The 23,903-nt window shown below is 47.4% G+C and overlaps 1 protein-coding gene across 1 annotated transcript in view; it reads left to right on the top strand.

Moving 5' to 3' along the window:
* The first annotated feature begins 12,365 nt into the window (after positions 1-12,365).
* LOC146831375 (chloride channel protein C-like) overlaps positions 12,366-23,903 on the top strand; it is a 497,244-nt gene continuing 485,706 nt past the window's right edge. Inside the window, exon 1 of the mRNA XM_085605651.1 lies at positions 12,366-12,671. Within this exon, the coding sequence (XP_085461777.1) occupies positions 12,430-12,671 (242 nt within the window). The 5' untranslated portion in view covers positions 12,366-12,429. The remainder of the gene's footprint in view (positions 12,672-23,903) is intronic.

Here is a 23,903-nt window from a genome sequence, read left to right as displayed (position 1 = left end):
CATCAACTGCTAGTGAGTGAAGGCAATTCGTGTCCGCTATCCTTCTAATGGCCAGCAATTCCGCAGAGGTATAAACAGTTGTGTGCTCAGAGAAAAATCCAGGGGTCCTGGCCCCTGTTGCCATCCGGGCGCAGACGGGCGCAGACAGACTTGCCTTTGGCGCCCGCTGCGCGCGTCCGCTGAGCGTCCGTCTAATCATCTGGCTAAATAATGTGTGTGCTGAGAGCACTAGACTGCTCCCACAGCACCACTCACTCAGAGGCGGAAGTGGAAAGGCTGGAAGTGAGGCCATAACACGGAGGGTTACATGCAGCGCCCTCCACACAATCGGCACCAGCCGTGGTGGACCAGGGCGAGAGTACCCTCGGTGAGAACAGAAGGCAAAAGCACCCACTCACAGTAAGTAGCCCCCCACACTAAAACTGTTTAAAAAACGCAAAATTAATACATAAAATTGAAGGGGTTTCAGAGCAATCAGCGAGGAGCGCAACGCATTAGTCCAGCGTAGCAGCGTCAAAGACTAACTGTGCAACCAGTTAGGCAGAACAGATTTACTGCCACATTTTTCCTTGCTGCCAATTTCTTTGTCAGAGTTTTTAAAACACATATGAATACACTGAGGCCCTGATTTTGTGTTGGGTTTCGTCACTTTTTTGGAACAGCCCAATGCAAAATCTCACTTGTTAAATCTCTTAATGCACTCAAATGTACTCATGATAGCACTGCTAAACATATGTATGAGGTGTTAAGATCTGATGTCACTTCCTGTGAGGTCATGGATTGTGATGCCACTTCCTGTGATGCCAAGTGCAATGTCATTTGCTTGGATGTCATGCCCCATGATGTCATTTGCATACTGCCTAACTTGGTTTTTAGGTCGGGCATAGCGCAGCGCGCAAGCACTGCTCTAGGAGGGCCTCTTGGAATCACTCCAGCTTTTCTGAAAGGTTGTGCGTGTGTTTCGATTTTCCACACATTGTATTGGCCTTTGTGTGTGGCTTTCAAAAATGAAAGCACGTAATTGGCCAAAGGCGGGTGCATGTCCCACCTTTTCCAGTAAATGTTTCCTTCCATGACATCCAGCTTGCGGGAGCGAGCAGGGGCGCGCAGGGTGCCATCTGATTTGGATCATGTTATGGTCGCTTTCACTTTCGCGGCCGCACTTGTCTCAAATGCATTTGTTCCCACCTTGCTGCAGTGTGTTTGGTGTTTGTACAGTGTGTGCTAACCTGATCCGCATGCCGTTGAAATTACTTTGGCAGTCCATTAGGATGTAGGGCGGATCGCCACTGCCCGCATGGCGGTGGCGATCCGCCCTTCATCCCTTCCCGCCTGCCACCCATTTCCCCACCCGCCATATTAGTATGGCGGGGGGTACCACAGTGGACAGGAAGACCGTCCGCCGCTTTTCTGCCCGGTCGAGGAGTCGACCGGGCGGAAAAGGGTTTAATATGGTGGCGGTGTCTGCTAGACACCGCCATCCATATCAGGATGCAGGCGGGGGCAGCCTTTCCGTGAAGGCGTTGCCGCCATGGAAAGGCATGCAGATTTTGAAGTTGGGGGCCCTTTGCGGGGCCCCCAGGATGAGGGGGGTGGGGGAGGCACATGGGGGGTACCTATGGTACCCCCCTGCATGTGCATGCACAACATGGCTGGCACCGCGGGTGATGCTGAAAGCACCGCCCGCCGCAATGTTAAAAATGCAGGATGCGCCCGCCAGTGTGCCGGGCGCATCCTAATCACCCCCACAGGACCGCCGCACTTATGGCGGGCGGTCCCTTTTTACGTCAGGATGGCAGGCAGATCCTAATGATGCTCTAAGTGATTTGCCCAGGATCACAGGATGTTGGGCCAATACAAAACTCAAACTTTGTTCCCTAGCTCTGAAGTCGGTACCTTTCAGTGCTATGTTATAGCTTTTCCTAGTGGCATTTTCCTCTCCTAATCTGTTACTTTTTCTATAGTAGTGTTTTTTTTTCTATGTTATAGCTTTTCCCTAATGGCATTTTCCTCTCCTAATCTGTTACTTTTTCTATAGTAGTGCTTTTTTTTTTTATAGAGTTTTATATAGCGCGAACTTGACCCGAATCGGGTATCAGAGCGCTTTACATAGCACCAGTTGCATTACATGAGGACAAGTTCCTTTTTGTTAGGCACGGGAGATTAAGTGATTTGCCCAGAATCACAAGATGTTCTGCATCATTGCCAAAACTCGAACCCAGTTCCCCAGATTCGAGGTCGACCGCCCTAACCGTGCTTTCCGGAACTCACCACAGCACTTAATTATAAACACTGACACTTATAGCATAAACTGAACCCAGCGTTTTTGGAATGCTTTTTATAAGCATTACTTAAGGACATATTACGTTATGGAACAAACACTGTTATTTTTATAAATACCATTTAAGGGCAGAAGAATTTTTGGTACAAACATGAAAATTAAGTGATTGGCCCAGGATCACAGGATGTTGATCCGACGCCAAGACTCGAACTTTGTTCCCCAGCTCTAAAGTCGGCATCTTTGCCTGTTACATGATAGCTTTCCCCAATTACATTTGCTTCTCCTAATCTGTTCCTTTTTTTTTATGGTAGTGCTAATTTGAGCCGGTGTTTTCCTGCATTTCCCCCCCCCCCACCGTATTTAATTGTCAACACCGGCGCTTACAGTGCAAACTGGACCCAAAGGTTTTGGAGTGCTTTTTATAAGCGCCATTTAAAGACACATTAAAACGCGTTATAACACGCACAAGTAAAACTCATTTCTGATATATTTTTCATTTATAAACTGCGATGTTGTTATTGTGCGCAAGGTTTTACATGCTCTTTGGCTTTTATAACACGCACAAGTAAAACACATTTCTGATATAGCTTTTATTTATAGACTGCGATGCTGTTATTGTGTGTGCCGTTTAATATGCTTTTTGCATTTTGTAACCTACAATGCTTAATTTGAGCTGGTGGTTTCCGGGACTCATCAAGGCACCATGCGCTGATAACCTCCCATCTGGATTATATCTGGGTCTTTCGCTTGGCTTGCTCTGCAGACTTCAGACTGTACAAAATGCTGTGGCACGCCTGATCTGCGGGGTCCCGCTTCGTCACCACATTTCTCCATATTTACGCCAACTTCACTGGTTGGCCATTGCTAAGCAAATAGAATTTAAGGCTTTGATCTCAGCTTTTGGGGCAGGTAAAGGCAAAGGGCCGCTCTACTTAAGGAGGAGACTCCGCCCTTATCATCAAGCCAGATTCTTAAGGTCGAATACCAAACACCTTCTTGTCATCCCTCGGTTCTTAAAAGTTAGAATGGGAGGCAAATCTTTTGAGATGGGCGCCACTCAATGCTGGAATAATTTACCTCTTCACCTACGCCTGATTCAATCAGATCTTGAGTTCCGCAAATCTCTTAAAACCTGGCTATTTAGCCGAATCGACTAGTTGTGCTTTCACTTCTCCTGTTCTCTGTCTGCTACAGCAGTGGGACACACCGTTGGGGGTGGCTGTGCGCTTAATAACATTATTTTATTATTATTATTATTAATTATTAATACCAACGCTTATAGAGCAAACCTAACCTACGATACTTCAGTTGCATATAATGTTTTTTTAGGTTATATATAAGGTGCCAGAAATGGTTATAACACTTTTTTTATTATAACTTATAAATTTTAAACATGCTGCACAACATTCACAATACTATACAACACATATTAAAAACGTTAACACAGCCCATAGCTCTGTCAAAACACTTATAACGCCCCAAAGGCGAGACCTATTGGCTATGCCAATGCTTGTTAGGACTTGTGCCCCGGTGGTGAGCATCGGCTTGTGCAGCTGGATCTCTTGTGGCACGTGATTTTACGATGGTCCATTTACCTAACCGGAGAAGCTAATTTTGGCGACTGTGGCACCAGCATGCTTTAGGTTGCATTGACGAGCATGAGGCCTGAGGAGGAGTGAAGGATTCAGTGCATAACGAGACAGCAATGTGGTTAGGGTAGAAAGTATTGGCAAGTGAACCACGTTTCACCAGTCGCGGCTCAGGGTGCGGTAATGCCGTGACCTCTTGGTATAGAGGATTGTCCTCATGGGAAGCGCGCCACAATATGGTATGCGAATTCTATAGCTGGATTTGTGATTTGACTTCACTAATCGGGGGAGAAAATAGTCGCCCTCTTTTTTAAAATACTTGGGGGCAGATTTATGAGGTTTTGCCGTAGGGAAGCGCAGCAGGCCTTCCTGCTGCGCTTCCCTACGGCAAAAGAAAAGGGCAGGGATGCGCCGTATCTATAAAATGCGGCGCATTCCTGTCCTTTTCCCCTGCGCCGGCGCACAATGGGCTGCCTGCGCCAACGCAGGCACCTCTGCACCATGGTGCAAGGGTGCCTGCGTTGCGGAGATGAATATTTTTGTACAGGAAGGGAAACCTTTCTGTACAAAAATAATCACAAGAGGTTTTTCCTCCACATAGAAAAAGGAAAAACGAGGAGAAATAAAGATATTTCTCCCCGTTGCGCCTCCTTTACGCCTCCCCTGGGAGGCGTAAGCTTTTGGCGCTACCTCAGATTTACGATTTCTCGTAAATCTGGGGCAGTGTCAAAAGGCCATGGATGTTGCTGGGAACGCCCCCAGCAACACCCATTGCACGCCCCTTTAACGCAGAACATTGCGTTAAAGGGACTGATATTTATGAGGCAGCATTAAGCCACAAAAAGTGGCTCAGTGCTGCCTGATAAATATCACGCAGGCTTCTGCGGCACGGAACGTCACAAAAAGTGACGTTCCGATGAAGCAACGGGCCTCATAAATCTGCCCTTTGGTATAAATGGTGATTGCAGTCGAGTTAAATGCAGATGCTCGGCTGTACACTTACAATATATGGAGGGTCCACTGATTAAGATCCGGGTTGTTTGTTGTGTAGCTTGGCTCCTGGTTCTGCTGTGTTGGGAATGCCAAATCCTAGAGTCCAGTCACTCTGTGTGCACAGTGGCTTGTGCCAGCTTTTATTCGAGGCTCGCTGGGTCATCATGGGAATAGCTAGCGTAGCAGGAACAGAGGTACTGGGGCCCAGAAGGTTTAGAGGCTCGCTTCACCCATGTTTTATTGCGGACTTTTACCACCTGGTGCAGGTGTGGGCCAATTTCACTTGCTGCCAGAGGGACCACGGCAATGCTGCTTCTCAGCTGCATCCAGTCCACAGCAGATCAACTATGTGTTGTCATTTAACAAAATAAGTGAGGACCCAAAAGATTGTCGTCGGAGCCCACTGACAAATGCAGGGGTTGATGAACACCGAGGCAGCTTAACATGGCTTTAAGTGGGCCGGGTCCCTTCGGGTCTCAGACCCGGTAGTATTTAAAAACGGACTTTGAAACTGGCCCTTCAGGCCCTGTATTCATGTCCTTAATTTACAGGCAAAACACTGATAGATTTCTGGAAAATGAGAGTAAAAAAAGGTAAGGGAATCTATGGCGTTCCTGTTTATATTTCACATGCTGTATTTAATCTTGCATTCCTAAGAGTGTTTGTTTTTCCAGGATATTGTGGTTTATTTCTTACAGACAGCATATTACTCTTGAGTAGTGCATACCTTGAATGGGGTACGGCTGAAGCCAGAGTGGGTTTCTCTCAGTGCTTATCAGGGGGTCAGAAAGGGGTTCAATGTACATTCAGAATACATGGTCATCCAAAGATCATCCAATCCTTGGCCTCTGCGAAGCGCACAGAGCAATGGTCAGGTATGCCAGTTGAAGTTGTGATTCGATGAAAACGTATCCATAGGGTGGCCCTCGAAGAGAATTTTTATTTGTTTAAGCCACTCCCTTAGTTATATAGGATATGCCTGTTTAGGTCCCCCCCCCCCACTTTTTCCATCCCACATAACCCCCTACTGCTTAACCATGATTCCAACTCGTGCTTTTTTCTTTCCCCACTCTGCGCTTGCTGCCTTACTTCTTTCTCGCAGGTTTTTTTCCCATCTCTGCTTCCCCCTTTGCCCTGTCTTTCTTGCTTTCTCTGATTTCTTACTCCCTTTTCCTCTTTCTCCGTTCTGCTGCGGGTCAAGTCTGATGATTAATAGTAACATAACAGCCCCTCGCCAAAAATGAGTACTGGCGGTGTCTACTTCCTGCCACGTCCCGCCACCTGCCCAAATTAAACACTTGAGGTATTTTTGTGTGCGTAGTTCCCGCCAAGCTGACCGGACAAACTGCCCGAGAAAGAATTTGCTGCACCCTGGCTGTTGTTAGTCTCAACATGGCTCCTTCCCGTGACACCAGACAACACACACTATTGTACCTGGATAGTGGTTTACAGTAAACAGCAGGAAGTATCTTGTTGCCCTGTAATAAAAACAAAGGTGTGCGTCGATTATCTTTGCGCCCATTTCGGCAACATGATTGTGCATGAAAGTATGGGTGATGAATGTCTGGGCCACCGTAATCCTTCATAACAAACGATTCTTTTTGCAGCGCCTGTGTCTCCACAACTCAAAGATGTGAACTTTAGGGTTAATTAGTGTTTGACGCTGGCTCATCTTTGAAAACAGTGGTCCATATGACCCCTCAAAAGGTCCCTCTGTCGGACTCATTGGCATCCATTCAATATATTAAGGTGCGAATCACCGCTTTTTCTGCAAATAGTTTTGATTCACTTGAGAAGTATGACCTATTTACTCCCCGACAAAACCTTCAAAGCTTTTTAGGTTTCACCTGAAACAGAGGCTGCACTGTCTGTAAGCGAGGCATGTATTAGCTTAAAGTGGGCGTAGGTCCTGTCCATTGCTTAACATTGGTTGGCTTCATTGTTACTCTCACTTTCTTGCTACTTATCAATCAGCTTCAATAGGCCTTCCTACCTCTTCTTGTGTTTCTCTCTCCCTTGGCGCATTGACGCATAGACAGAAGTCCTCGTCCTCGGTACCACCCCTTCTGCATGGGACAGCACCTGGTGGCTGACCGCCCTCGGAAGCCCACCTACCCCCTCAGACCACGGCAAGAACCTCGGCATCGTACTCAACTCATCACTCACTATGAACCGTCAGGTCAACGCTGTCACCTCCAGCTGCTTCAACACCCTCCGCATCCTCCACAAGACCTTCAAGTGGATCCCCCCTGAGTCAAGGAAGAGTCACCCACGCCCTCATCACCAGCAGACTGGACTATGGAAATGCACTCTACGCCAGCATCAACAAGTCTCTACTCCGCAAACTCCAGACAATACAGAGCACCGCCGCCAGACTCGTCCTCTGCATCCCCCGACACGAACCCCTCAGCCAACACCTACGAAGTCTCCACTGGCTCCCCGTGGAGAAAAGAGTCACTTTCAAAATCCTCACTCATACCTACAAATGCCTACACAACAACGGACCCAAATACCTCAACGATAGAATGAACTTCCACGTACCCAAAAGAAACCTCTGATCTTCCAACCTCGCACTGGCCGAAACCCTCCGCATCCACAGAGCCAGAGCAGGTGGAAGATCCTTCTCTCACATTGCAGCCAAGACCTGGAACGAGCTACCGGCAGACTTCAGACACGCCCCCTCCCTGAACAACTTCAGGAAGACCCACACGACCTGGCTCTTCAGCTAAACAGATCTGCGGACCCCCCCGCCCCTCTGCGCTTTGGGACCCTCACGGGTGAGTAGCACGCTTACAATTCCCTGATCGATCGATTGATTGATTAATCTGCTAATTTTTCAGGTACTATTTTTCCTTTCTCTTTAAGCACTCTATAAGAGAGTGTGTTTTCCAGCTGTCTGCCAAGTGTACTTCTCCCTCTTTCCCCATGCTCCTTTTCTTGGTCTTCCTCAGTGGCTGTTCTTTCCTTTTCCCCACCAACCTTCCTTTGCTATTCTTGCTTCCCCACCGCTCCCTTGCCTGTTTCTTTCCAGAACCCCACCCCTTCAACCCTCCATTGTCCATTTGTTTCCCCAGCCCCTCCCTCCTTTGTCCCTGTGTTTCCCCATACCTCCACCTGCTCTCGACTGCCCATGTCCTACCACCAACCTACCTGCCACCCTGTGTTGTCAGCTTGCATCCCATTCCCCTCCCACCACCCACTGTTGTCAGCTTGCCTACCCATGTTTTCCTAGCCACCCTTCGTTGTCAGCCTGCTGCCTCATCCCCTTCAGCCCACCCTCCTTTGTCAGCTTGCTGCCCCAGCCACTGCTGCCTGCCATCCGTTATCAGCTTGCTGCCCCAGGGCCTCTCGCCCTCCTTTCCTTGTCAGCTTGCTTCCTCAACCCCTCTTGTCTGCCTTCTGTTGACATATTGCCTCTGAAGCCTCTCCTGCCCTCTGTTGTCAGCTTGCTGCCCCATCACCTCCTGCCTTCGCCCTGTTGTCAGCTTGCTGGCATTGGACCCTCCCACACACCTTCCATTGTGTTTGCCTCCCCAGTCTCTTGCTGTCACCCTCCGCTGTCAGTGTGCTTCCCCAGCCCCCCCTGCCTATCCTGTTAGTGTGCTTCCACATATTCCCTCATGTGCCCTCTCTGCCCAACCACCCTATTTTCTCCCTTACTCCCTCTATATTGCCTCGTGCCCCCACCCGCTCACCCATGTGAGTTTTTTTTCCATATAAATGGCCACATCATAGAGCTTTTTAAATAATCATTTTTCTGTCATGCTGCACAGTAGATGCTCTATTTTAAGGCACACCTAAAAATCATTGCCAAAGCCAATAGCTCTCATCGGCAAGATCTATTGGTTTTGCAAAGGGGATGCTTGTTTCCCAGAGCGCTACTATTTCTCAGGAGGAATCATAAGTAACTTTTCCGTTATGGTGTTTTTTTCATTTTTCCCTGTGCATTATGTGAATTGTTGTCCTAATTTAAGAATAAGAACAACAGGACTACAAATCCGAGAGTGCCAAGGATGAAACCGAGACTGGATGAGCTCCTCAGCATGGACGTTGGCTACACGAGAACTCTTAAAAGTTCATGAGTAGGGCAAACCGAGGATTGGAGAAAGACACAACTGCACACAAAAAAAGAGATATGAACTATTGTCTAGTTCAGAGGCCAGTGCCGAATTGGTTGTTTTCAAAGATATCAACCAAGTAAAATTCTGAAAACATTTTCGAGCGATTTAAAGCTGCTGTAGTGGTATTCATTTATCAAACATATGAACTGAAATGGTTTTGTGAAACCCCAAAACCAGTCATAAACAGAAACGGGAACAACTCTTGTGCTCAGGTACAAAAAACAAACAAACAAAAAAAAACAAGCGTCCAATAACGAGCCATTGCTGAGGAGAGTCTGATGAAGATTAAAAGGGATGAGAAATTAAAGGAATGCATTTGATTGGAGAGCGTTGATTCGGGAGCTATGGGGCGCAATGGATACTAGATCCCCAAGACCGTACATTAATAGAAGCTCTCTATTAGAGGGGGGAGATTATAAACAATCCTGACTGAGAGAGATGCAAGGAGTAAATAAAATGGCTTCTGAGAGCTCCAGATGCTGGTAGTATATATAATACGTCATTAACTGCAAGGCACAAACAGGTGGGAAGGCGAGCCCTGGAGATGTCCTAGAACAAGGGCCTTCAGTGCAGAACTGATGCAAAGCAAGGGGCGAGGGGATGTAGTGTAAATGACCACAGACATCACCCCCTCCCAGGACCTCTGCAACAAGCTCGGCTCCTACTTCCATCTGAAAATCAAGTTCTTCTACAACAACTTCAACAAACAGACACCTGACTCCGAAACCACTCCCTCCTCCAGCAACGCCAGCCAGCCCACCATCTCCTCCTGGACCCCAGTCACCGCCGAAGACACTGAATCGACCATGAAAGGCATTCCTCAGCAGCCAATGTGTTTGGAGAGGCACACACTGAGTTATCCTGGTCAGGACTGTTTTTTGTAAACTCTTATACTAAACTCTATACACAATTCAACATAAGCGTGCTGCAGGGGAAGACATGTACAGTCAAACAATGTCAGTAAACCACATCAATTAGTAGGATCAATGGGACCCCAACCTCTGCGCACTGTAGCTATTGGTAAAACATACCGTGGTATGTCTACATCATAAACTTACACAGCTTAAAACTGGTTAGATAAATATCAAACATAAATCAAATCCACTTCAAACTCAAGTTTGTTCAAATGTTTTAACAATAAAGTTTTTCAAATTTCAATCGGGATAATTGTCCATAAATTCATCAAGACAAAACAAAAGTTTTTCCAGGGTACATTCGCTTTAAATCAAAAGTTTTCCTCAGCAGCCCCCATGGACCTATGCTCTCCGCACATCTTCCACAGAGTCGCCTCTGCCATCGCATCGGAACTACAAAGCACCATCAATGTCAGCTTCGAAACCGGCACATTCCCTGACGGCAGAACACGCAGAAGTCAAGCCCCTACTCACGAAGCAGAAGAACAACCGACCCATCTCTCTCCTCCCCTTCGCGTCCAAGGTCACCGAGAAGACCGTCAACGTCCAACTAATGAAATTCATCGAAGAGAACGCCATCCTCGACCCCTCCCAATCCGAATTCCGCAGCAAGCACAGCACTGAGACTGCTCTACTCGCCGCTACAGACGACATCCGCACCCTCCTCGGCCAAGGACACACAGCGCCCTGATCCTACTCGACCTCTCTGCAGCCTTCGACACTCTCTCCCACCGCACACTCACCGCCAGACTCCACAATGCCGGCATACAGGGAACTGCCCTGACTGGCTTCGCTCCTTCCTCACCGGCAGAACCCAAAGAATCTGACTCCTACCTTTCCTCTCCGAACCCACAGAGATCAACTGGGAAGTACCCCAAGGATCACCGCTCAGCCCTACGCTCTTCAACAACCACATGGCTCCCCACGCGTCCATCGTCAGACAGCACAGACTCAGTATAGTATCCTACGCTGACGACACCCAGCTCATTCTCTCCCTCACCAAAGACCCCATCACCACCAGACTCAGCTTCCAGGAGAGACTGAAGGACGTCGCATCCTGGAGGAGCAGCAGCTGCCTGTAGCTTATCCCGAAAACCGAGGTCCTTGCCTTGGACCCCCCCTGCATGGGACAGCACCTGGTGGCTTACCGCCCTCGGCAGCCCCCCCATGGACCTCGTCCGGAACCTCAACATCGTACTCGACTCCTCCCTCTCTATGACCCGACAGATCAACGCCGTCGCCTCCACCTGTTTCAACACCCTCCGCATCCTTTGGAAGACCTTCAAATTGATCTCCCCGAATCAAGAAAGAATGTCACCCAAGCACTCATAACCAGCAGACAGGACTACGGAAATGCCCTCTACGCCGGGATCAACAAGTCTCTGCTCCACAAACTCCTGACCATACAGAACATCGCAGCCAGATTCGTCCTCGGCATCCCTCGACACAAACACATCACCTAACACCTGCGAAAACTCCACTGGCTCCCAGTTGAGAATAGAGTAACTTTCAAGATACTCACCCACACCTACAAATGCCTTCACAACACCGGACCCCAATATCTCAACAAAAGAATCTCCTTTCACATACCCAAGAGAAACCTCCGATCCGCCGGTCTGGCCCTTGCCGAACCCCCGCGCATCCACAGAGCGAGAATAGGTGGAAGAACCTTCTCCTACATTGCGGCTAAGACTTGGAACGAGCTCCCAATCGACATCAGACGTGCCCCCACTCCACACAACTTCAGGAAGACCCTCAAGACCTTGCCCTTCGACTGACCGGAGCTGCCCCCCCAGCGCCTTGAGACCCTCACGGGTTAGTAGCATGCTTCAAAATTTCCTGATTGAATAGCCAATGTAGGGTGACCTCTGGTGTGATAGCTTACTCTCAATACTTGCACATTCAATTCCTTTCCTCTTGGTAGTTTCTCAAAAAAAGGGATCTTGATGTCAATTGTGCTGGTCAATAAGGTTAGTGAGTTCAAAGAACACAAGGTGAGTAAATTGGGAAATGTTGAGTAGAAGAGTGATACAACTGAACATTGGGAAATCTCAATGATTTTAATGCTCATGTCATCAGTGATGTCATGCATTATGTCACTCGTGATTTCATGTGTGAGGGCACGAGCAAGACGTGGCCTAGGAGTTAATAGCACATTTCAACAATCTCACGCATTTGTAATGATAGCCTTAACATAGCTTTCACAAAGTTTTTATTTGTTCTATCTATAGAGAAATGTGTTAACTATTTAGTTTAGGGAAATGCCGACTTTGTGTTATTCACATGACTATGCAACAGTTATTCTGTTTCAACCACACACGAAAACAAATAAGCCTTGACTCGTTCTAAGATATACTTGAAAACACGATGACCTAGTTGTAACAGGATGTGAGTGGAACTAACTTACCAGGTCTGTGTATGGGCAAAACAAACCGAAACACGGTGCGCCACTGCACGGGATCCTCGCTTGTCCAGTGCAACCTAGATTCGTCTGCAGAAAGAACGAGCGGCGCCAACAGAGATAGTGCAACATGATGGCTGCTCTGTTCCCGAAGAGGAGAAACTCCGCTGAGAGTGAGGAAGAGATGCTGCTGGCTGGCGACGGCCCCGACCTGATCAGCTCCCTGGACCCGAGGAGCTGCTGCCGAGGGACAGAGCGCCGTGCACGCGGCAGTGCCAGGGAGCGCGAGCGCCTGGCGGCCCACGAGAGCCTGGACTACCTCCCGCCTCACAGCGAAGCCTACAAGAAGTGGCTCCAGGAGACGCCTCACAGGTTGGTGTCCCCTACAGCCACCGTACATGACGCAGCTCCTTTTGTTACCGGGTATTTTCACGGACCAAAGGGAATGGCATCTAACTAGGAATTTGATGAGGCTGTTTCATTATACGTGTTTGTCTACTGCGAAGTGATTTATCTGAAACTATTTCGAAATGGGTTTAAGATTTAATTCATCCTTTAAAAGCAATTTGCAACAATTTGATGAATTTTTCTAATGTATGATATGTGTTTGTGGGTCATAGCACCATATGTTATTGCAATGCTTAGAAGTTTGAGAAATTCAGCAGAATATAGTTTTCTAGCTCTTAGTATTCCTGGTATTTCACCTGAAGTGTTACTGTGTCAGGTCCAGCAGTCTCCTCAAGTGGACCTTCTGGTTCAGCCGTGTGTACTGGAAACCACTTTACAAGTATGGTAGGATCCCGGAGGGTTTACTCTGGGTTAGGACTAAGACTAACCAAGATTACCAGTAATTAATCAGGACATTCCTGTTCCTACTGCAAACCCATTGACCTTGCTTTCATGCCCATTCTAATTGTCCCATTATGAGTCCAATTGCACCTCACGGAACTCCAGACTCACACCTTATTGTCTGATGGAGGCTGCACCTCCTGTAATTTAAGCAAATGTATTCCTTATCCAGCACAGGTCAGTTTCAGCCAAATGCAAGACTAGTTTCAGATTTGATTTTCTCAAAAACCTTACTTTATCGCCGGAGTGGGCCGATGTCACTCATGAAAGAAAACTATGTCCAAAGTATCGTCCTTTCTGTAAAACTACAGAAGAGGCAACGCTTGTAGTTCAAGAAGACCCCGAAAAGTGCCTTTTGAAGAATTACTTTGACTGTTAGAAGGTACGGTCCTCAGTCCCCACGGGTTTCTGATCATGTACTACTCTTTCCCCATTCCTTTATGACCTTACTCAGTTTCATCACCTCTATAACGCATCCTTCTCCCTTTTCCCAGGGTACAAGGTGCTTATCTTGGAAGTGTTCCAAATTAAGCTGCCATTTTTGCTTCTTATGCTATATAAATCCAAGAAATAAAAGAAAAGTAAAACTAATGTAGCTCTTTCTCCTAGATGAGACAAAATATCAGGTAACGTCCCTCCCGACGTATTTTCCTCTTTGCTCTTCAGAGGCCATCTCTATTTCCACCTTGGACCTAGACCAGTGGGACACAGACTGCCATTCAGGAGTGCCTGCTCAATGTTTATGAGAATGCTTGGCATGTGCTTTCTCTTTTTAGTGCAGGTATATTCTCCAAAACAATATATAGCAAGCTTTCTTCTTCCATTTTCCTTTCTCCTCTTCCTATCATGGCAAGGAGATCTGGATCTCAAAGAAGCAGAGCAATATGAACCAGGCAACATTTTTATCATTAAATATCTGTTCGCGTTTCCAGGAAACAAGCAAATATGTTGACAAAATTGGGTCAAATAGGAAATAGGCCGTCTTTTGCGTAGTTAAGGTGAGACACATTTAAGATACTATGTACCAGGCACACCCTTGGCACCCGCTGCTATTGTACCTGCTGCACTCATGAAAACGATGTCTGTCTCTGTGTGATCGGGAATTTTCCACTGCTGTTGCCAGTGAAGTACCTGTTCCGTATGTAAGGAAAGTGTGCTCTATTGATGTCACTGCTATAGCTGTTCCCAGGTGCTTCATGGAAGCTTAGACTCCATAAAAAATTGAATATGAACATAAAGGATTCCTTCACATTGTACAAAACGGGGTTTGACTGATTCTTTTTATGTTAGTATGAACTGTGATATTATCAGAGACGTTTTATCTATATGGCTCTTTGGCTGTTGTTTTACATTTATAAAAGTGGAGTTGGGGCTATATTACATACTGTGTCCCAGGTGCTCAATGGGCGTGCACGCCTACGCCCCTGGGGCACTGTAGTATTACAGAAGGAGCTGTAGACCTTGTGCTTCTGTAATACAGTAGCCCCTGCGAACATGTTGCACCAGCGATATCTTAAGTGGATGTTCTCTGATTTACATGGTTGTACGGTCCCACGCAAATGAGAGAAAGACTTTGCCTCTGCACCCGCGCCATATTATGAACTCAGGCGCAGAGGGAAAGAGGCTGTCAGGAAGCGCCCTGACTGTGCATCACCAAAAGGTGGCACACATCATTGCGCCCCAGCCCCCCACGGTGTCCTCTGGATGGGGTCCCATGAACCCCCTGTCCCCTCAATCCTCTCCCTGTAGGCAGGTGCAGTCACTCACTGCACCACTTGCAGGGGGATTTCTTTTCCCCCTTTGAAGTGCAGGCTGGGTGTTGCCTACACTGTGAATGATAAAGTGGCTGCTTCAAACAGCCGCTCTGCCTTTTATACGCTGCACGAGGACTGCACATTATACTTCGACATATATTAAATGACACACAAATATGTCTTCAACTAGAAGGCCCAAAGACATTGGAAACTCAAAATCTTCAGTTGCCTCCAAACTGTTTGATCAGTGGATGACATGGAGCCATCTCAAAATGAATGCATCCAAGACTGAAATACTCATGTGGAGATTGGAAAACGTATGACCCGCTCTGCGACTGGCCTGACTATTTGGGACCACCTTCTAAAGTATCCAAGGAAGTAAGAAATCTTGGCATTATCATGGACTCCAAGCTATCAATGAATGTCCAAGTGGGTAAGTTAGTGAGATGAAGCTTCATTACTATGAAAATACTGCAACGCATCTGCTACCACCTAGGATTTCCACCATTGGCCAAGCTACTATCGCTCTTGTACTGTCTAAACTTGATTACACCCTCCGAGCATTATTTTCAGCTGCTCAGAAGCTACCTTGATGACCTAAATTAGGGGAGAGCAGCCCAAGAGCACGCCAGAACACTCCACACTACTCGGTGCATGTCAGGGTGGAAGCCAGGTGAATTCCAGAGTGGGAGACGGTGACTGCTGAAAGTAAGATATTCTCCTTTGATACTTTTTTGGTACTGGCGCATGGATATAGACAGCGGATTTACCAGGCGCTAAATAAGATCAACATAGATAGAGAAAGTATGCTGTAATAGCACGCACAGGGGTACACATGCAGTGCTGGTTGTGGAAAGAGCACCCATGGCCATGTGGGGGGGGGGGGGGAGGGGGGGAGGTACTGCTGCAACTGAGATGGTGACAGAGACTAGGACTATGCCGGTAAAATCCCTTAGAGGTGGCACCAAGACTAGCAGGGGGACCCCCAGTGGGAAGCGCACTAGATTGATTGGTAGTGGCCTGAGAGACTCCAAAAGCGGTAGGCTAACCGAATACCAAAGCATATATGTCGTTAAAAATGGCAGAGAGGTCATTGGTAGACTGACCAGAACTCGAGATGGTGTCTTTGACCCCGGGGGGACGAAACCTCCTCTCCCAGGAGGCAGAGGCATGAGGCAAAGGTGGTGACATATGCTTGGGCATGTAGGCGCTATAGACGGGGAGATGCAGCAGTCTGTCTGAAGCTTGGGGGATGGGGTGGAATTGGAATGCACGAGTACAGTGACTGGACTATCCCTTGGTGAGAGCAGTGAAAATGAGGTGCAACTTGCTGCTAATGTTAAGTGAACCGTTATCGGTTTGGGGCGCAAAGCAAATCGTTACATCTTCCAGCATTAAGCCTATGGAGTTCTTCCCGCTCTTTCACAACAAAATGAATACCCCGGGCCTTACCTGCGCCCAGGGCCCACCATTCTTCCCTCTCCCTCCATCCCCTTCAGAGAGATAAGCCCCCGGGATAAACCAAATCTGCCGGGAAAAAATCCAGCTCACGATTCTGATAAACTTTGTGGCTTTTTATATTAAACAGAGAGTCCTACGGAAGGCGATTCAGGAAAAAGTACTTGACGTGAACAATTAATTTACGATGCATATCTTCTCTGATCGGATAGTGGAATCAGCTCATAGGCGAAAGGAATTAAAAGCTCTTCTCCCATCTTTTCGGCAAGTAGGGGCGAAAGGCGAATCTTATCCATTCTGCTAAGATTGAAATTCTGCATAATGGTCGATCGAATCTTTGCGCTGCGTTGGAAGAAGCACGAAAGCTCCAGAAAGAACTCACAGAGTGTTCATAATGGCAGCAACTCTGACGGCGGCAATACTGACAGATTTTCTCACACAGGGAAGCTAGGCACAGCTACATGGTGCCAAGAAGGGGAAAGACGAGACTCCGGGGCAAAAGCGGGGGAGGCTCAAGAGGATGGGAGGGGATTTGGAGCCACTATGAGGGGGTAGGGGTGTGGGCAGGGCCGGCGTTAGCAGTGGTTGCGCCCTGTGCGACAATGTTTGTTGGCGCCCCCCAATGACCACTGCTGCCACAGATTCCCTCACTACCACCAGTTAACAGTGTCCTTCAAATCTCCATTACCAGTCCCTCAGTCATTCCCTTTTATAGCGCCACTCATACCAGTGTTGGGTGTCGGAGCACTTTACATCATACACACATTTAACAGAGACAGTCACACGTTTAAATCAGTATATAGGAAAGGTTATATAGGACAGAGGATTACAAGATGTAGGAGTCACATCAGCCATACTGCTAGGCAGTAGGGTTTAAGAGTCATTGGTCTGGAAAAGCACAAATTCAGAACTTAAAACATAACACTAATAGTTAGGGGTTGTCTTTATTAATAATAATTAATTTCTACCTAAATGAACCCTTTTTGCAAGATTAGGTTAAGGAAAGACTGGGGGAAAAACATTTAGGTCTAATATAAACCTTGCAGCAGTTTGCATGCAGACCTTTGATGACAGTTAATAGCTCATTGTTCTATTTTAGGGTTTTAATGTATAAACTGCAAGTAACAAAAAGATATCTCTGACAATAGCACTAACCCATTGACCTATTAACATTACATGCACTTTGTGATCTGCATGGCACATGTTTTAAGCAGCAGGCATATTAACCCTCTGAGCTACCCTACGAGGAGTCAAACTTCCACTAGACAAAACTCTGTCTCTCTCCAGGGAGAACATTAATCAGTGGAGTAATCTTGACATTTTTATTGATGTCTGCAAATTGCTGGAGGCTAGGAACACAGCAGCAAGTGGTTTTCAAACCATAATATATTTGCAAATAGGGCGCTCCCACCCCAAGTCAATGCCCGGTGCGGTGGTACCGATCGCACCGCCCTAGAGCCGGCCCTGGGTGTGGGGTTGTGGGGAGCACAAGGGGAGGGGCCAAGGGTCATTAAGTAGCACTTTGTAGGGGCAGTTGGGATTCTTCCAAGGATGTTCTGGGCCAAATTGTGCATATAAGATAATTAAGTTAGCAAGACTGTTAAAATGGTTTGAAACCGGTGCGGCTTCTCTGCTATGGTGAAGGAGCGTCACCCCACAGCTTAAAGACATTAAATGAAAAATAAAATTATAATAAAACACTTTTATTATCATTTTATTTTTCATTGATGCAGCTGGGCTCGCTAAGACTGCCAAGTTTGGGGTGGGGCGGGACCAGGTCGCAGCATCACCAGCAGGGGGAGGAGGAGTGGTGGGCACTGAAAGTGCGCATGTTGGTTTAGCCAGCCGCCTATGGCCGGCCAAACTGACATGCGCACTTGGATATCTCCAGGCTATTCCTCGGAAATATCTGCAGAGCACAGGAGCACTGGCTCCCAGTCCCTGCTGGATCATGAAACTGCTAGCTCAGCTACTCTCTAATCGGGATGTTTTCTTCATGAATTATGCAGACAAAACCGAGCTTGTGAAATGAGTGGACACTACAGCTCCTGCGTCATATAAGAATATCCATCACTGAATGAGTAAAATCACTAACAGATTGAGTTCTAACACCCTCATGTTTAATGAGGATAAAAGGGGGTGGTCCTCTGTTGTGCCATGAATAAGATCCCTCGTGCCCTCCCCACTGACTTCTGGCCCTCTCAGTCTGATTTCCCTTCCATGGGAATGTCTGCAGTTAAACATCTGGGGTTACATTTTGTTAGCAATCTATCTTTGATGACCTATGTAAACTAATTGGCTTCCACCTGTTTCTCACTTCTCAAAATGTGCTGAAAAGTATTACCTCTTCTCCTACTGTTCACAGACCATTGATTGTTCATGCCACCATCTTAATTCGGTTAGCTATGGGAATTATCTAATGATAGGTTCTCCACAGGAAGGGGTCGTGTCAGGGAAAAGAGGCAAAGCGGGTGGGAGTCTCGGTGGGACGGGGGGGGGGGTGAGTAGGGGACGACATACACAAATAAAAAGATTTTAAAATGTACCTGCCGCCCTTCAGCATCACGTTTTTATGTTCTTCTCCGTCCCTCTTCACTGCAGGCAGGCACAGGCTCCCAGACTGCCCTGCGGCCATTCCTGAAGCTGCTCTCATGCATGACAGCAGCTTCAGGATTGGTCTGAGCACCGTAAATTTGCGCTCCCAGACAGACTGGGAGCCTGTGCCTGGTCTCTCCAACGCAACTCAGGGTGGAGTAGGGTCGAATTGGTAAGGCGGGCACTCGGGCTATGGCCGAGGGGCTGGTATCAAAGTTCCAGCTGTGGGCTGCTTTTTTGGCAGCCTGGGGGGGCCGATTTGGGCTATGTCTGGTGTGTTCAGATGTCGCCAGCTGCCCAGTGGGGCCCTGGGTGGCCTTTCTGGAGGCAGATGGGCATCCATTAGCTCCCTTTTATCAACTGGCAGAGGTGTCACTCCCTTTCTCTGGCTGGGCTGGCCAATTAATGTGTGCATACTGAGCAGGGGAAGGGGGCTTGAGCAGAAGGGCCACATTTGTTTTCAGGTGTTTATAAAACTTCCATGAAGCAGTGTTTTGAGGAAAGGCAATATGCAAATGTGGGACACTTTATTTTAGCGTGCCCGGGCCAATTTCTAATCTCAATCCAACCCTGGGTTGGAGAGAGCATCAGTGTGCATGATGGTTTGGCCGGCCTGAGACGGCTGGCCAAACGCCATGCCCACTGTTAACAGTGCTCACCACTCCCCCTTCAATACTGTCAGCCCCCTGGTCCCGTCACCAAGACTCGGCACAAGAAAAATAAAACGATAATAAAAGGGTTTTAAACCAGTTTTATTTTTCACGTTTTTGAGGGTGCTGGCAGCGGGGGCGACGCTCCTCCAGCATAGCGGAGGAGCCGTATTCAAAATGCACAGCGTGTCTGCCTCTTTCTCTTCCCCAAGCCTCTTCCACGTCCGTTGCTTAAAAATATTGCATTGGCCAAAAAAGATTCTTTTTAAATCTGTGCATTGTCCACAGGGCCATCTATCAGGTCAGTCCGGCCAACCTTAGGGACAAGCGCAATTATTATTGCTCTGTTCGCTATTTACGTTCCTCTACTGCTAAGTTTTTTGTTACAGCTAAAATGTAAACTTTCACTGGTGGGTGACTGACCATTCTCGTACAGACCTCCCGCCGCTGCAACAGCAGGCCTACTTCTCTTTGGTGCACTTCTGACAATAGTTGATTCAGGAAGTTGCTTAAAACCTGGTGATTCACCCTGTAATGGAGTATTCAGACGGCAAATGGCCAGCACCAGGACACATCTTTAGATAATAGTATCATAGTGCACTCTAGAAATGTTATAATAATAATAATTGGAGGACACAAGTCTATTTCAGTCGTTTAATATGGTTACATTATTATTTGCCAAGGAGCTATTGCAGCTATATATTGTGTTGTCTGGTATTGTAGCATTAATATAGAGCTTCATACAAGTGATAAGCCCACATTTTGTGTCGTACACAAACATTAGTTAGACCTGTATAGTAGAAAAACATTCCAGTACCGTATGATGTAATTATAGGGGAGGCTCTTTCAATCACTTTAAGGGGCCGATTCCGATGTCGGACAGGCTCAGGTCCGTCCGACATCGGTCAGGAGCCGTAACCGACCGACCTGCTCTCATCGGTTACGGCCCTGCAAGTACGATGCGACCGAACAGGGTTTGGTCGCACTCGTATACTTCACAATGCAAGCATGCATTCCGAGCGTAATGCATGCTTGCATTGTGAAAAGCAGGGGGTGCAGTTCATCACTGCACCCTGTGGCCGGCACCTCAAGGTGCCTGCCACCGGGTGCAGGGATCTACAGAGGAGCACCACAGGTGCCCCCAGGCCACCATTCGGTGGCCTCGCACCCATAGGGGCACTACTGGGGGCCCCCAAAGACAGTTTCCGGCTGCCTTTTCGTGCCGGAAAGACCGTCACGAAAAGAGAGTGAAAAACTGCCATCGTACTCCCTCGGCCGTAAATAGTACTGAGGGATTTCCGGACGGCAGACGGGCTCTCCTAGCCTGTCGTCAGCAATCCAGAAATCCGAGTCGGATTCCTTTCCGACCGAGCCCATTGGAATGGCTCGGTAGGAAAGGAATCCGGCCGACACGTTCCTATTTGGTCGGAAGGGCTCCGACCATCGTTCGGAGCCCTTCCGACCAAAATCGGAATCAGCCCCTAAGAGTGATAAAAACAAGATATTTCCAACAATATAAATAGAATATTGCAAGTCAGTTCTATGCGATTGAATAAAGAATGCCTATTAGGAATGTCTCACTGATGGCAAAGCAGGGAGAAATTAATGGGATAACAAGCATTGGCAAAATAGGGCTGGCCGTTCTTGCAAGCATCTGCCACAAAAACAGAAAGCATGTCACCACCTAAACCTGGCTGCCATTTGCTTGCAGTAGAAGTTTTACATTAAAAAGATCACTGGTGTGGTTGTTTCCCTAATGATGTTTTTTGTTTTTAAATACAAGCCTTTCAGTTGAGCCATGCATTTTATTATTATTTTGCGTTTGAAAGAGGTAATAATATATCACAACCCAACCGAGCACTCAAATTGCAGAGTTACAATGTTACAAGGGCACTTCAAGACTTTAGAACTGTGGCTTTAAATCGAGACAGAAATAAAAGCATCATCTATCTGGGCACCCTAGGCGTAGGGAAAATAAACAACAGGTCTTTAAAGTTAATCACTTCAAGTGAAGGGGCCAATGGGGAAGGGGGTTGACCCATTACCCCATATTGTATGCTGTGATGATGGGCGGAAGCAAAACAAGAATGACAGTTTGACGGACCAATGTATGAAGCCCATCGACCAAAATCTCCTCTATATATACTAGGTATGATTTGTTTTCTAAAAACAATAGGATGGTGAAACAGCAGAAGCTGTCTCAGAAGCCAAACCTAAAAATACACTTCGGAAAGAGAAATATGTGTTGGTGACCAAATTGCCATACAGGCTTTCAGAATGCACTGCACACATTGCATTCTTTGTGCGGCCTGGCAGCGGACAGAGATGTTCATTTGCGCGCTATAGGTTTCAGGACGAAGGCAGCCATTGCCAGCAGAATCTGTGTCTTCATTTGGTGCGATCTATAATAGGTTAGAAGAGGTTTCGCTGTTAGAACCCATGGATTTGTGACAAATTTGCCAATTAACTGAAGGTAACGCTTTTTGCTTATTCGTTTAGCAAAGTAGGTTTCAATGGAGCAAGGTTTGCAGTACTTCGACTGGTCACTAATGTTTATATGCCAGTCGGTTGTTATGTAACTAGTTGCCTTCTCTGTACGTAGTAATGGTCAGTAATCTGTGGTATTTAAGCAGGCAGAGGAATGGACAGGGTAAGTTGACAAGAAACAATTTGCAACAAATACAGATTATAAGCGGCTTCATAATCATTGCACCATTGATTTAAACTCCAACTCCTATACCTGCTCCCATAGACAGGCTTGTTTTGGGATGGATATTTTGCCATATAGCTATAGCAATGTGGCAATGAGTCTTACAGGAGAACATAATTTATAGGCAACACTACCACAGGAATTTGATGCACAACTCTCATTTGATAAGAAAAGAGCACTACAGCCTGGACTGTTTTGACAAGGGCACACAAAAAAATGGAACAATTGCTAGGTTCTGTTTTCTTGTGGGACACAACACCATCCAAGAGGGCAGGAGGTATGCATCCAAGAGTTGAAGGCAATATTAAAGGTGCACACTGTTTATTCTAAAAACAGTATACACATATAGAATTAAAGTGTGATTTGCAGAGAGGATACTGGGGTAGAAGGTGTGAGAACCCCTTTCAGAGGGCCGCGGGGCATGCATGGGCTACTGGGCCAAATCGTGGTTTTTGAGGCATTTTATCCCTGATGTTCCAGGGCTTGACCTACTATGGATCCTGAGCAACTGGGACAAGTACCCCTTCTGCACTTGACTCGCAGTGGTAGCTGTGGACAAGCAGTAAAAGGCTCCCTCGGGGGGAGAGGGGAGTGTAGATACAGGTAAGTGAACACAACTCATAACTCAAAGTGCAGACAGTCTGAACAATAAATCAATGTCCAGTCCATACTTTCTTTTATAAGAAAAATAAATATTTTATTTCTAACTCTACTCATTCAAAGGAATAATGACATTCACAAGCAATAACACAATCCCCTTGAGGTCTGGCCTCTAGTAGTTTCCAGGCAAACCCCTGTCCCACCCTTTTTAGGTCGAGCCTAGCGCAGCGCGCATGCACTGCTCTAGGAAATCGGCCTCTTGGAATCACTTCAGCTTTTGTAGAAGCTCGTGCATGTGGTGCTCACACGCTATTGGCCTTTGCGTTTGGCTTCAGCATGCAATTGGCCAAAGGCGTGTGGATGTCCCACCTTTTTAGAAAATGTTTACTCCCACAGCGTTTTGCTGTCAAGAGCGAGCAGCGGCTCGCAGACTGCCATCTGTTCTGGATCGTGTTTCAAATTAGCGGGGGTCTCTTTCAGCTGCTTGTTTTCCCCTTGACCCAGCTTGCTTTCTTAGAATTCCTCTTCCTTTTGTCCTGCTCGGTGTCCCCCCCTCGCTTCATCACCCATACCTCTCCCCGCTCCCCTTTCCTCTGACCTGGCGCCGGGCTTCCAAAAATGTGATAAAGAGCCGTTGACCTCCACTCAGCATCGATCATGTCCGTGTGGCATGAGAGGCATCGGGGCGCTGCGGGGAGACTGCTGATCATGATGCAGTGCTGGGCGGCCCCGACCCCGTGTGGCTCACTGCCTCAGCTGCCGGACCCGGTGCTCAGAGAGACAGTAGCATTGCCTGCAAGACAGGACTGTTGATGAGCTCCACTGCCTTACGAGGTAATGCACCCCCTGGTCCCCAGTGAGACACTGACACAGCCGGGCCCACAACAGCCCGGGCTGGACTGGAGGCAGAATCACTCAGAACACCCGGACTGAATGCGGCAGACGGAGTGGTTCGTTCGCTTCGCAGCCCCAGAGCACCGGGACCTGG

The sequence above is a fragment of the Triturus cristatus genome, chromosome 5_1 (genome assembly GCF_964204655.1).
Source record: "Triturus cristatus chromosome 5_1, aTriCri1.1, whole genome shotgun sequence".
Lineage (NCBI taxonomy): Eukaryota > Metazoa > Chordata > Amphibia > Caudata > Salamandridae > Triturus > Triturus cristatus.
The sequence above is the reverse complement of the archived record's forward strand: the minus strand, read 5'-3'. Positions and strand labels throughout refer to the sequence as shown.